This window comes from Antedon bifida, chromosome 6 (assembly GCF_963402885.1).
Source record: "Antedon bifida chromosome 6, ecAntBifi1.1, whole genome shotgun sequence".
NCBI lineage: Eukaryota > Metazoa > Echinodermata > Crinoidea > Comatulida > Antedonidae > Antedon > Antedon bifida.
In genome coordinates this window covers 13,403,719-13,419,061 of record NC_136231.1, presented here as the reverse complement: position 1 = coordinate 13,419,061, position 15,343 = coordinate 13,403,719, and the positions used below count along the sequence as shown (strand labels likewise).

Genomic DNA, 15,343 nt, shown 5'->3' with positions numbered 1-15,343 from the left:
AGTAAAGTAATCAAAAATAAAAAGCAAGAGTAGTTATGTAAATTAGAGACAAATACTAACATACCGATACCGTAGTGACACACCTGGGATTCAAACAAAGCCATAAAATGGCGGCGTGCGCAATTTGAACTCCCGAGTCGTAAACATAAATTTTCTAAAGTAAGGCCTAAGATTAGTTATTAGCTATTAAAATAATTGTCTAATTAAAGGAATAATAGTCAATACAAATAAAGTTTCTAGTTGTGAACACAAGCTCAGCTCGCCTACTCGTTTTCTTTGAATGTATAGGTGACTCCTCCATTTCGCCATTTCCCCGCTACAAATCGAAGTTTAACTCCTGTCTGGTAGAGGCTGTGAACTTCGCGACTCCATTTTCTTTTTTCAGCCAAATCTATGGGCGTAAGGTCGTCGACGATAAAAATAGGTTCGTCTTCGTAATGGTTATGTATCTAGCCTCTCACAGTTGAGATCGCTGGTTCAAGTCCCACTGAGGGTTTTTTTTGTTACTTTTTTTTTATTTTTTTTTTATTTTTTTTTTAATTCTTTTTTTTTTGTGGACCTTGATCTTTGACCCTGACCCTTCAAAATTCGAGCTTTTGGTGTATAGATCATTGTGGCCAAATTTGGTGAGAATCGGATAAAAACTGTGGCCTCCAGGCTGTTCACAGACACACACACAAACACACGCACACACACACACGCATACAGGGGTGAAAATATAACCTCCTTGGCGGAGGTAACAATAGGTGATCATTTTATTCTAAATAATCACCTAATAAATAAAGCAATGTATATCAACATATCAACTCTCCATATTCCTTTGTACAGATTTATAATGCTTTCTTTTTTCTATTCTTTAAGAGAAATTTGAAAGAATTTAGAAATTGAGCATTTTGTACATAATTGAGCAACTGAACTTATCTACTCATCAATAGAGTATCTATGAACAGTAATCTACTATACCCAAAATTTATTCTTCTTTATGATATATTTGATAACTTTTGTAACAGATATATCAAAAAGGCATGGTTTTATGGTCTCACCATTAACAAAACCTATTATTACATATTTACTGTTTATTTTTCATATTTTTCTTGTTTTATTTGATTGTATTGTTTTTTATCGTACTTTTGATAATGGTTTTGTAATTGTTATATTTAGGATGAACTACCGTTTGGTTTGTGCCACTGTTGCAAAAGCATCAATCCAGATAAAGTTATTATTATTATGTACAGTATACCGGATTTTTGTTTATAGATAGACTTTCTTGTCGTAGAAAATCAAGTTTTATTACTTGGTTTGTGAACATAAAATCTGTTTTAAATACTCATGACATAAACCATTTATTATTTAAAAATCTTCCGTTCTGAAAATTTGGTCAACACAGGCAGCCAGTTTAGTTTTTAAATTCATTGTAACCGACATGAGTTTGAGGATTCAGTCCTAAAACACATTTGGGACGTTTGGAGTTTGTTTTTGAGATTTTTAATGAGGGGAGAAAACCATATACAGCAACCGTAGTCATAATTACATTGAATAAGTGAGAAGGCAAGCAATTTTGTTATCAATGAACCATTAATTGTTTATGGATTTTATTTCTTTAATTAAATTTTGTAATTTAATAGAGTTTTAAAAATGTCAACATTTTTACCAGAAAGATGCATCAATAGCATATAATAATAACTGATGATGATGATGATAAATAGATCATGACATGTCGTTGACATAAGCTAGAATAAGAAGAGGGCCAAATATTTCCAACATTGGAGATGATTAGTACCATTATGTCAACAACTTGGCATCTACCTCGGAGATATGATTGAATCCGTAAAATAGAGAAATCGGATAGATAACTTTTTTAGTTTATGCAAGAGGATATCATGATCCACAGTATCAAACTCCCTTTTTAGGTCCAATACCAATATAATCTGATGAATGGATATGGCATGTGTCCGTAAAAAATCAGGGTCTGAAACCGGATTGGAATTCGTGCAAGAGGTTTTTTTTCAATCAGATAATTCATCATTTCATCTCGTAATACATGGTTACGAGATTATTGCACATTCGTAGGTCAGTGAGCTAGCGTTTGCAGCAATCATTGTAGATCAGTGAGCTAGCGTTTGCAGCAATCATTGTTGTTTGTACTGACTGATTGGTGTAAAGTAAATAAAATTCCAACGCTATTGGAAACTTTTGTAAATAATAATAAATTATTAACGGACAAATTGTTGCACCGGGAACAACCAAGAGGTGCAATAATTGAAAATCAAATTAAACTATTGTAGAAGGTATTTCATAGGTTTAGCCTAGATAGGACAACCGCCCACAGCAAAACAAGGTCGCGGATAGTCTGTACGTACAGTGCGTTTGCTGTAGTTATGCTGTTGTGGAGTTAATTTGGAAACCCGTCAGTAGTTGCCTCCTTCTTGAATTTGTGATTTACCGTTTTATTGTTAATTCAATTTTGTTATAATACTATTATCTTATTATTAAAAGATTATAAATAGAAAATATCTAAAAAACCAGACACTGTAATACCTAGGCCGACTACCGATCATCTCGATGATACGGCGGATATTGTCAACATAGTAAGTATTATTATGGCTTCTTTTGTGCCAAAATAGATAATAGCAAATAATAATAGTAAAGTTATACAAATTAAACAATGATAATGCCTCATAAAAATAAACACCATGTAATTCAGGCTAGATCCTAACCAAAGGTTAGAGGTATAGTAATTGTTTTGCTTTAGTTGCCCCTGACCATTGTGCTCTGTTTCTGTTCTGTTCTGGTCTGTGTATTGGTCGAATAAATAAATGAAATGAAAGACACTTAAATATAAGCAGGTGAGTATACATATAGCCAATAGCAAATTAAGGTGTGGTCGAAATGGCTCAACCACCATAACAAACATAAATATACAGTATAAATCCATCAATAAAGGTAATGAACTTAAAACTCACTTTGTACCAGAACAAAGTGAGCCACCTGGAATATCTATTACTTAATATAAACAAATCAGGCACAGAACATTAATTCTAAACCGCCCGGTGATATACTGAAATTTAATTAATTAATTTGAAACGATAAAGATGAGGAAATCTGTGAGAATGAGAAAAAGTCGCCCCAACCGAGACTCGAACTCGGACCGCCTGCTTGATATGCAGTTGTCCTAACCATTAGACCACTGGGGCTTTCATGGTATTGTTCGAACTCGATTGGATAGCGACTCTTTAACATTCTCGCCGTGGTACGGCAGAACAGCACTAGTCCTCAGTTGTACGCACGCGCACCAGAGATCAAATTGATACGCCCTCATCTTACAGTATTTTTATTCACGAGGCGGGATCTCCGAAGAGATACTTTTATATATATAAACAAATCAGGCACAGAACATTAATTCTAAACCGCCCGGTGATATACTGAAATTTAATTAATTAATTTGAAACGATAAAGATGAGGAAATCTGTGAGAATAATATAAATAAACATTTATTGATAAAATTATACCTACCATAGCCACAATACAATGTATGGACTATGGTATCTCAGTTTGGGGTAATTATAGCATAGAGAATCAAATGAAAATACACAAATTACAAAAAAGAGCTGCACGCATTGGTACAAACAATTTTAATTATAAAACAATACGTGGTGATGACATAATAAAAACAAAAATTTAAACATTTCAAATAAGAAGAAACTATGCGATATCATGTTCAAATGTTTTAATGGTACTGCACCTTCAAGACTATGTAATGATATAGAAATGGTTTTCGATAGACATGGATATACTACTAGGCAATCAGATACTCATAATATGGTTCTCCCTAAAGCCAAATGCAAAAATAATAATGACTTCACTAAAATTCGCTGGTGCTCATGTATGGAATGATCTACCACAAGAAGTAAAAGAATCATCCAATTATTTAAATTTTAAATCAAATTGTAAAAAAATATTTCAAGATAAATCCTCATTATTTTAACATTTTGCAAACAGTTTTATTGATAATGATTGTTATTTGGGAATTCATTTTAGAAAATGTCTTTTAAAAAGACATTTATTGCCTCTGTTTTCAGTCACTATCTGTGACATGTAAATGAAATGATCTGTTGATTGTTCCTACTTCCCAATTCCAAAACTTGTTTTTATGTATTGTTTATATGTGTGCTCCATCCTTGAATGTGCTTGTTATTTCCCAATCATTCGAAATTTAATCCAAAAACATGCTTGCAGACTCATTGGACAACACATTATACTTCATAATCACAGCCCTTGAAATACTAAATTTGACTAGACTTGATGTTCGTCGGCATTCACTTACTATAAAATTTGAGAAAGAATGTTATGCATTTATTCCTCACGAATCGTGAAACTGCTACTGGACTCACTTTACAGTCTCCAGCAATTTTTGCACAGAAAGATTTTGTAAACCGACCATACGGTCCTTAATAACTGCATTTTATGGTGATTTTTTAATGTTGGTGTTTGATGACCTATTGTTTTAAAATTTGAATATATAGTCAATTTTTTAACCTATTTGTGAATTTTGATACAATTCAGTGTTATACTGCAAACCAAAATGTGTGTTTTTAACCAAATAAACCAGAATGTCCTGCAGAAAGTAAGAACAGGTCACAATTCTAAACGTACAGTTAAAAGCCCAGGTGTTGCCAGTCATTCAGGTCAAGCACATCTGCTGTGGGAGAGACTGAATGTAGCGACATGGCTAACCTCCAGGGACATTATTTTGCAGAAGGCTTTTCACAGAGTGCCCAAAGTCCTTTCAGAAAATCGATCAATACCAGGCTTGCTGGTGTTATGGTGTAAGGGCAGACAGCTTGATCCAGCTTTGGCACCTGTAACATCTGGGTGTCTACATTTCAGCATGACACATAATGGGAGGCATTTTTTAATAGAAATCCTCCAAAACCAAGGTATGTCCCTACCTCCGGTCTTACAATTTTTACAGTCATTTTAAGCTCTAGATCGTCAACTTCCCTTTGCATTTTACCTAGCTTTGCCAAAGCAGGCAAGGGTTGGACACGGTATCCATTTGATTGAAATCCCAGTTTTTTCCAGTTATTCACTATGCCCAGTGGCTGGAGTGCGTACCTACCTGCAAAAGACAATGGATCATCACAAGGAACCAGCTATTTATAAGTTACAAATCCCCTTACAAAAAGATCTGTCACACACAGTCACCTGTTGAGTGAGAGAAAGCAGGGGTAGACACAACCAAGTTCAATCATGGATTCTCCTTGCGGGACATCATGCAGGCAGATGGATGGGCTTAAGGATCGACTTTTTCCAGATTCTATCATAGGCCAGTCTAATTCCATACTTCGAATGGCTCATGATGGGCTTCAAAGTCGAATATGATATTGCGAAAGAACTGTAAAATACCCCAAAAAAAGGAACCACTGAAAAGAGAGAAGATGGAGCCAGATGGGAAAGGGGTTTGTTGAGTAACTGAGTAAAAAATGCAATAGGGCTATTAGAAAATTAGTTTTACTTTTGGATTGAGAGAATTTGTCAGCATTGCATAATGTTCTACCGTGTAACTGGAGTCTAGTGGGAGGAATCAAATTAGCAGAATGATTTGTAAAGGCAAGATTTTTGGCAAATTTAAGACAATGGTCTGGGACAAGACAATGGTCTTAGGTCAAGGGCTCTGGCATGATCATACGATTGAAATCTTGTCCCCATAATGATAGGACTACTCTCTTCACAACACAGAAGAAGCAAAATAAAAATTGTCCAAAGGTGGGTCATTCCATCTCAGTTCACCCAAAAAAAATACATTTTTAAATCTTACCTCCTTCAATTTTGATGAAATTTGGTGTATGGATAATTTTAGTGAGTAAAACCAAATCAAACTTCATCGGAATAGAGGTTTTCGAGATATCACAATAGCTACATCTCTGGAAATACCTGTCCGATTTTGAAAACCAAGGTATTTTTGTAAAAGGGAGATCATAAGGCATAAATATAGTATTATTTGTTTTTTTTGTGTGTACTCTTGTGTTGGATGAGCGATATTTTGACCTTGAAATTGACCCTGTGGAACAAGTAGATAACAGATTGTAATTAAGAATGTATCTGGTTTTGGTGATGTGTGGTGAAAACCAGGATTCAGTTATAATTGCTACGTCAACTTTAAAGAACCTAGTACATATTTTGAGATGAGTAGGGGTGACCCCGGTATACTAGTACATCACAGCCACTGATCATAACTGGGCCCTCTGCGAGACCAGTCTAAATAAACATTTCAATTCAATTCTCTTTTTAAGGTTTAATTGCAGTTCATCAGGTTTAGTTACCACAGAATGAGCATTACAAAGAATGGTATGAATTGTTTATTCTGTGCTGTGAAATTTGTCTTCTTCTTCCACCATGACGCAAAAACAACAAGAAAACATTAAAAATACAAAACGGAATCAGGAAACTAAGGACAGGAAAAACACAAGCGACAGCGCTTAGACAGCACTCATAGATAAGTGAACCAAATATAATATTTTGCTCATTGTACATGCAAAGTACACAGGTACGTCCCAGGTTGACTTGGCATTTAAAACATTCTGCAAACTCACTTTCATGTGGATTAGACATATAAATATTATACAGATATTGCCTGCTTAGATGTAAAATATAAGATTTGACATCCCGAGGGAATGATATTTCCCGAAGCGCCAGCTGAGGGAAATATAATTCTCAACAGCATATCATCATCTCCCGAGGGGATTTCAAATCTTATATTTTACCAATATAAAAGGCAATGTCTGTTATATTACATAGCCAACAACAAGTAAAATATCTACTAGGTCGAGTAGCTAGGCCTCCTTTATGTAATAAGCCTGCCTAGTTAGGTGTTGCATTCACCTTACCTTGCGAAGAATAATATACAGATAATTACTAATTAATGATTCCATGGCAATAAAATATTCATTTAGGCCTAGCTCTTTTAAATTAACAGAAGAATTTCCATCAATAAGCCTACATTAATAATAATAATAATATCAGGTAAGCTGAATAAATAATAATAATTTGTCTTCTTCGAGCCGAATCACCGGATGTTCAGCACGCTGTGCGTACCAGGTTGCTACCGTGAGAGTATCAACCACAAACAGTCTTTCATCGCATCTATAGAGGGTGAATAACAAAATGAGGGCGCTATGTATGCATAGTTTAAATATTTTAGTTGAATTATTTCTTCAAGCAAGTTACTGTACATGGCGCGGCATGTAAAACGTAGTCTTGTGATGATGTGGACTAATCTTCTTGAGTTTGAGCCCCAGTAGATGACTTTTGTTTATTCGCCAAACGCGAGTGTTGCCACACGCAAATTACACAGTCAATATCAATTTTCAATGGATTTTATATGTTTAATGACAGGGACACGATAATCATGTGAAAATTACTCAGTCAATATCATCGTACTCGAGGAAATATACGATTTACGATCCTCGCAGCAGTAGTCATGTGATGCAGTTTCAACCCATCATGTTCATGTATTTACATATAAATTTATATATCATGTATTCAAAGTAATGCATAATTATTAAAAAATGATAGGTCAATACAGGCTGCTTTGCGTATAATGAGTGATGTCAGTCATCCCCTAAACGATCCCAAAGTGGTAGGCTCTGTGTCCCTAAGACAAGAACAAACCGATCCTGTTACGCCTTTATAGCCAATGCCTTTATAGCATACATTTGATAAACTCGCGGTAAAAAAGATAGGAAACTGTAGAGTTAACGTATCATTGTGCAATTCTTCCTTTTTAATATTGTATTTTTAATAGTTTAATAATTTTATTAAAAAATCTTTTATCTGTATGTATTATATATAACCTAGCTTTTCATGTATTTGTGTGTATTTTGTTGTAATCTTCTGAATTTGTAAAGTATATCTTTTTTTGAATATTTCATGCCAGTTTCAAATGTATTTCCATTTTATATTACTATGGACAATAAAATAATATCAGTATCAGTAAAATCTACATTAGTATGGTACACGATTGACTTTTATTTATATGAAATATGTTTACCATTAATTCTATGGAACCTTCTTGAAGGCTGCTTCCACCTTGTGATCTGTCAGTCAATATTGTCATCTGCTTCTTGTCATCCTGTTTTCACACAAAATAAAGATATTAAACAGTATTCCATAAAATTGATTATTATGATTGAAAATTATCATTATATTATTTAAATCTATATCAGTCTTTGTGCATTTAATTATTTAGAATTCATGCAATGCCATTATAACTCGTATCACATTGCCATGGTTTTTATTTATTGGGTGATACATTTTATTTGGTGTAATATTTAATGTCACAGTTTGATATTTAATTGTGTACTTTAGTCAGTTAAAATTATTGGTTAAAGAATAAAAAAGAAATTATTGGTTTATAATTTATCATTTGACTTCAGTTATTTAATTGATTTTTACAAACATTACCTTTATGTATATTCGACTGTTGACTGGGTAATAATTACCAGACACTGGTTCAGTAACATTGTATAACCAAGTATCACGGTGATCTTTACTATAAATGGAAACAAATAATATTCCACTGCATCTCATAGTAACGAAAGCATTTTGCGAAATTTCTATTCTATAGAAGTCAAGGGTGGTGGGTGGTGAAGACATATTCAGAGGCCATGTCTGGTATGCGGAGACTTCTTTTGGACTTTGGGATTGATGTTAACTTATATAATATGGACAGCAGATGGGATTTGCTCTGTTACTTCTAATACATAAAAACAGTGATTAACTTAATTCAAATCTATAAAGTTATTTATAATATTTAGACATTTTAATATCCAACTAATTTCAGTTAGGCGCCTTGAATGAATATCACTTTATATAATTATCAACATCATAAGAGTAATAACGCATATAATTACTTACACTCTTTCTAGAATTTCTCTTCCATTTGAATCAGTGAAAAATTGTTTGCCAGATTTAATATCCGAATTAAAACGTGTTATGATCTCTTTCCCAAATCCATCTCTTTTGGTAAAAATACAAATATACAGTACTGATCATCAGACTTTCCACATTCTTTTGTGTGCCCACCGGGTGATGTGCCCACAAAGCAATGTGCCCACCCGGTGATGTGCCCACCGGGTATGTGCCCACCGGGTATGTGCCCACCTGCTGATGTGCTCACAGGGTGATGTGCCTACCAGGCGATGTGCCTACCGGGCGATGTGCCTACCGGGTGATGTGCCCACCGGGTGATGAGCCATTGAATCTGATCACAAGCAATGATTTAATATTCATTCATAATTGATGAATTTTGTGACAATTTTTAGATTTAATGATTTCAACATTCTATAAACAGTTTTTTCCACACTTAAATTCAAATTATATACTCTTCAACACAAATGATAGCCTAAAAGGCTATTGGGTAAACCATTCATGTGTAGCTTGTGACCAAATACATCGTCATATTTATCATATCATATATTTATCTGAAATAATATTTGATCAAAACATGTGAGGAAAGTTCATATATTTATATATAATCATACATTTACATATATATATATATATATATATATATATATAAAAGATTGAAATCTAGTTTGCATTCACAAAACTAATGATCATTATGTTTGTCACATGGGTAAATTATCAAACATATTACGAAGCATAATTGCCATTCAAGGTTATAACTAGAAAGCCACTCCGACAGTTGCATACCTCTGCCTACTGTAAAATTCTCCTAAGATTTCTCCGGGAAAATATATATTTGTGTGTGATTTAGGCTAATTTCACTACAAGCATGTGTATGCAAATTTGGTGTAATGGTTATGTAACCAGCCTTTCAACTAACAATAGATTCTGTTGACTAACAATAGAACAGCAACGCCAAAAACATTTAAAAAAGAAATAGTTTTTTTAAAACTACTCGTATCAAAAAACCTGTAAATTAAATCAATGTTATCCTATCTTTTAACACTAGCAGGTCTGAAAATAATACTAAAAAGAATTGGTCCAGAATTGGGACTGTGGTCCGGATTGCCTCCAAAATTTAATGGAGTGGTCGTTGACCACATATCTATCTGTATTTTCATTTTTGGTAAAGATCTTGTAATTACCTTTTGAGTAATCCTGCTAACAAACAAACGCGATCGACTACATATACCTCCTTGGCGGAGGTAAATAAAAAGAATACATAGTTACAATGTTCAAGCTTCCCAAATCCAAAATTATAGAGCATTTTCCTTTAAACATGTTTACATTTATTTCTGAATCTGTAAAATTGACTTATTTATCTGTATTTTAAATATATATTAATTTAGATGACTTACTGAAATGGAATTGGACCAACAGTCCATTCAAATTCTGCATGCCTCTTAGCTTTATACAATCGTACAACTTGGGTCAACCATGGACTGAATTCTTGATGAACTTCTTGAATAAGGTAACTCTAAAAAAAAAATCAATACTATAATTAATTTTATAAAAACGTCAATACTTTCTACTTTAGTATACCTTTTTATTTTTCAAGGCAAGATATCATCAAAGTAATAACACTAACGCCAACTCCTTTTAAATGGGAGCATTAATACGGTTTGACCTAGACAAAATTAGAACAGAATTTATTTTTGTTGTATGTACTTCCTAAGACCCATATGAACAGCATATAAAAAATGGAGAAAAAAGGGAGATGAAGAAAAATTGCTAATTTACATATATCTAAAATGGCCGTTTTCTCTCAATTTTACCCAAATATCAGTATTAAAGCATCCGATTTTGGCAAATATTTGTTCAACCACAGTCATTAAAACATATATTTTGCAAGAAACTATCACTAGAGATAATACAAATAAATTCAAGATGGTAAAAATACTTCAAAACGGCTGCCATTTTTCTGAAAGGGAAAGTTTGAGAAAGATGTATACAGTAGTTCTCAACAATTTGACTGCCAAACAAAGAGATCATTTGCTATTATTTGTTCTTGGTACCATTGTAAAGCTAAAATATTTATTGTTTTAGTCTAAATTACATATCAAACTACCACTGGAGTGGGGAACTGAAGTAAGATGATTTCAGAGGCATACTTTCAACTAAGTCAACATGTTTATCTATTACACTTGCTGATCGCAGTAGAAGTCTTTGTAGATGAAAGAAAACTTTCGACAGACACATGTGTTCAATTTGAAAAATAAAAACTTTGTTTGAAATTTGTTTGACTTTAAATTCTAGATTGCCTAGACTATACCTGATATATAGAAAAATACTGTAAATAGTGGCCATTTTGGTTTTATTGACATTAACCTAACTTCTTCAACTACATTTTCCTCTATTTTTGATATGTAATTGTTTTGATAGGTCTTTAGAGATACTTACCACAAAAATAAATTCTGTTCTAATTTTGCCTAGGTTTACCCATTATTTTTTACCGGACCGGACTATGTCCTGTAATTCATTAATCAACTGGCAACATTATTTAGTACCTGATAAACTTTTGTTAAAACATTATTTCTTAACATGATTGGTATTGGATTAGTATGGTTTGGTCTGAAAATGTATGCACCGGATGCCTGAGAGGAATCTGGTGTTCCTGTACTGCTGTTGTACCATAAAAATGTTTGCTTAACCATCATTGTCAGGTTGGATACTGTGTCTATGACAGTGTCAAGTAAACCAGTGTTGTTATCAAAAGTGATTTTTAGGAACTACAGTAGAAAGGAAAGGAAAAAATATGGTTAAAATAGTACATGATAGTTATGATTAGCCACTTTTTACAACCACTTTCACATATTATGTTTATCACTGCTTTTTAGTATCTTTCCAATGTATCTTAACCTAGATGCATCATGAACTGTTATACAGTATTAACTTTTCTTTTTATTAACATACAACTGCAGTTTCTTTACCATTGTAAATTTGTTTATTTTCCAAACTTTTTTATTTTTTTATTTTCAATCTTTCATTTCAATAATACATTACAAAATCAAACAAAAATTGACAATACAATTATTATTAGTAACTACTACAAACGTTAATAATCAATTCTCCTATAGCAAAACATACAGATAAAGAGTGACAGGTATTTGATTACAGTATCTATATGATGAAATAGCAAAACATATATATTATATAAAGTGACACAGGTATTTGATTACAGTATCTATATTCAATTCAAGTTAACATTTATTTCTTTCAAAACAAAATAACAATAAAAAGAGAACATTTCTTTCAATTTACAAATATTTTATGAAATTAAAACAGACTGGAAAGGAAAGAAGTGCCTTAAAAAAATGGTAATATATTTCTTTGAGTTTTGAAAGTGGCAAGGTCCCAAAAAGTAAAATAAAAAGGAAAAACCAAGAGAAATTTGTGTTGGGCAAGCCATAGATATCAATAATAACACTCTTTCATATGCAGCAACACAAAAACAAACAGAACATACAGTACACACAAATACTGAAACACAAGACACAAACAGATAAGGGGCAAAACAAAATCAGTTGATCGATTGCAATGAGTAGAGGTATTTATTTTTCACCTTTTCTTTATAATTTTATAAGCAAGTTGAAATAATATGGCGTTTAAAATTATAGGAAAAGCTTTTCTTCTTTGTGGAATTTTTTATGTTAATGGGTAGGACCACTATATCTGATGTTGTGTTGGAACGATGTTTTTTTATGCTGGGGAATATGCAAGTTTGGCGCGGATCAAGTAGGGTAAATATGATAGTAAGAATTTGAATGGAATAAATTACATAATTGGGGAGGGTATAAGGCGGTGGTTGAAGAATAAAGAAAATTATTTTGTTGAAGTATTTTAATGTATAAGCATTTTTTGGTATTAACTGAAAGTATTTTGCTGAAAAATAATGAAAAACTTTGAAAAGTTCTTGATTAACAGTTTCAACAAGTGTATATATGGCGGTGGTGTCATCGGTGTAAAGGAAAAAAGAAAGTTTATTTGAGCATGCGTTTATATCATTAATGTAAAGTAAAAAAAGTAGAGGGCCTAATAAAGAACCTTGCGGGACAGCATGAGATATAGGAAGGAATTTGGAGGAGGCATTATTGAATTTGGTATAATGGAGAGATAGCTTTTAAAGAGATTGTTAGTGATTCCGCGAATACCATAAGTTTGAAGTTTAGCTAAAAGTATTGAATGGTCTATGGGGTCGCATGCATGTACCAATAGCAAATTCATTGTTTTCGAAGGCATCAACAATATCATTTACGAAATTATTGATTCTCGCAGAGAATTTTGTGTTTTTGGATGAAGGAATACAGGACGGTAATTGTTAATGTTAGATTTGTCTCAATATTTAAAAATTGGTGTTATTTAGGCAAGTTTTAAGTTGTCTGGAAATACGCCTTTGGAAATGGACAGATTAAAAATATAACAGAGTGGATTGATTAAAAGTTCACATGTGTGTTTGACTACTCTAGTACTAAAGTCATCAAAATCAAATGCTTGTTGTTCTTAAGAATTAATAACAGTATAGATCTCGGATTGATCAACTGGGGTAAAAAACAATGAATGAGGAACAGGTTCAAATAAAAAGTCAGTAAAATTTGTTTGGGTTTGGGGTGTTTTGTTGGCAAGGGAAGAACATATTTGTGCAAAAAAAGTATTAAAACGAATTAGAGATGAGAGTTGGGTCGGTGGATAACTTACCGTCACAGTTTATGGTAGGTCGGTTTCGTTTTTCTTATGTTTATTTAGTAATGAGTTTATAATTTTCCAGGTACCTTTGATATCATTTTTATGCTTAGAGAACGAATTCTTAAAGTGGTCAGCCTTTACGCTCCGAAAAATCGGACAAAAGGAAATTAATCTTATTTGATTGTGTATTACTGAAAAGCAGTTCAATTTCAGATACATCTTTTAGTCAGTTGTGTATGGCTCGGTGGTCTGTGCTCGTGTCTATGGCATTCAAGGTACCGAGATAGAGCCTCACCTTGGGAAACGAAACGAAATAAGATGTTTTTTTATTATCCGTATTGTTTGTTTAATTTTATTTCTTAGTGTATAGATTTATACACATAATTTACACATACACATCATTATTATTATGCAACAAATGTGGTATTTGACATTATAGGCAGAGGGATCTTTGATCGGATTGTGTTACCGGCTATTGTATTTGCGTTAGCAAGATCCTATCATATATTACAAATAATTAAAGATTCTGAGAAAATCAATCAATCAATATATCTTTTAAAAATCAATTATCTTTATTTAAATCAATGCATATAACCTATAATTCGTCATAGTGACGAATTAAATCTAGTTTAGTACTTATTTCTGTACCCAAAGAAGGATATCTAGTTGTAATTGCATCAATTAATCAATTAATTATAGAGTTGTTTGAAGTTTTCGTAACTAAGCAAGGTTTCTCTACCTGACATTAGATCATTTATGAACCTTAATACACCACTCTCATAATAATTGATGTAAAAAATTGGAGAATTATTTATTACAATTGAATCATTAAACCATATTAATTCTTTTAATACATTTTAGTTTACAGATATTGTTAAGTTAAGTATAGCGATAAACTCGGACCATGAATGGAGGATGTCTTTCCAGAACAGATTTTTCATATTGTTCGATAAGCTTCTGAATCATGCATGAACCGTATTCAAAGATTGATTTCCATTTTTTTCTTCTGTATTTTGTACTGTTATGCTTGAATAATTAATAAATTAAATTTTTATATCTTAAATGTAAACTTACTTCATTTTCGATGACAATGGGAGATGTTGACGGTGCTTTTTCTCTCATAGGCTTGCTAAATACCATTTCTTGAAACTTCTGTGTAACTACAATGACAGATTTAATTAATTTTAGCTTTCAAAATGGTATGCAGGAACTAGAAGCCACATAACAAAATATTAAATAATAAAATTCTTACACTCTGCCCTATATACCATGTAGGTATTGTAGCCAAGAGCAGGAACGGTTGCCATAAACACTAACTCATGTGTAGCTGTCCCCCTGCTACGCCTTACAGCTTTTGTTGATGCAGATACAATTGAAACCTGAAAGCATAATTAATAAGTTACAGCTAAACTTAAGGAAAAAAACGAATTTCTTACAATTATCTAAAAAATGAAATCCAATTTTAGCTTTTAAAGAATGTAAAAAAAAGTTTTTTCCAACTTTTGAAGTAAACATAACAATAAATTACTAGTCTTAATAACCAAGCCAAAGGAACATTAATTCACAAATAAAAGAAAAACAATGCATTAAAAAAAAAAAATAATGAAAGATTTGGTAGAATAACTTAATCCATTATCTGTAATTCTGTTAAAGAACTTGGTACACTATTCGCAAAGAATAGGGGATCGTCTAA

General features: G+C 32.6%; 1 protein-coding gene across 1 annotated transcript in view; it reads right to left on the bottom strand.

Annotated features, from left to right (window-relative positions):
• LOC144845422 (lysosomal alpha-mannosidase-like) overlaps positions 1–15,343 on the bottom strand; it is a 114,721-nt gene that overhangs the window by 13,518 nt on the left and 85,860 nt on the right. Inside the window, exons 14-20 of the mRNA XM_078702744.1 lie at positions 14,903–15,029; positions 14,725–14,810; positions 11,475–11,696; positions 10,326–10,444; positions 8,917–9,018; positions 8,464–8,551; positions 8,051–8,131 (exon numbers count right to left, since the gene is read on the bottom strand). Coding sequence (XP_078558870.1) covers positions 8,051–8,131; positions 8,464–8,551; positions 8,917–9,018; positions 10,326–10,444; positions 11,475–11,696; positions 14,725–14,810; positions 14,903–15,029 — 825 coding nt within the window. The remainder of the gene's footprint in view (positions 1–8,050; positions 8,132–8,463; positions 8,552–8,916; positions 9,019–10,325; positions 10,445–11,474; positions 11,697–14,724; positions 14,811–14,902; positions 15,030–15,343) is intronic.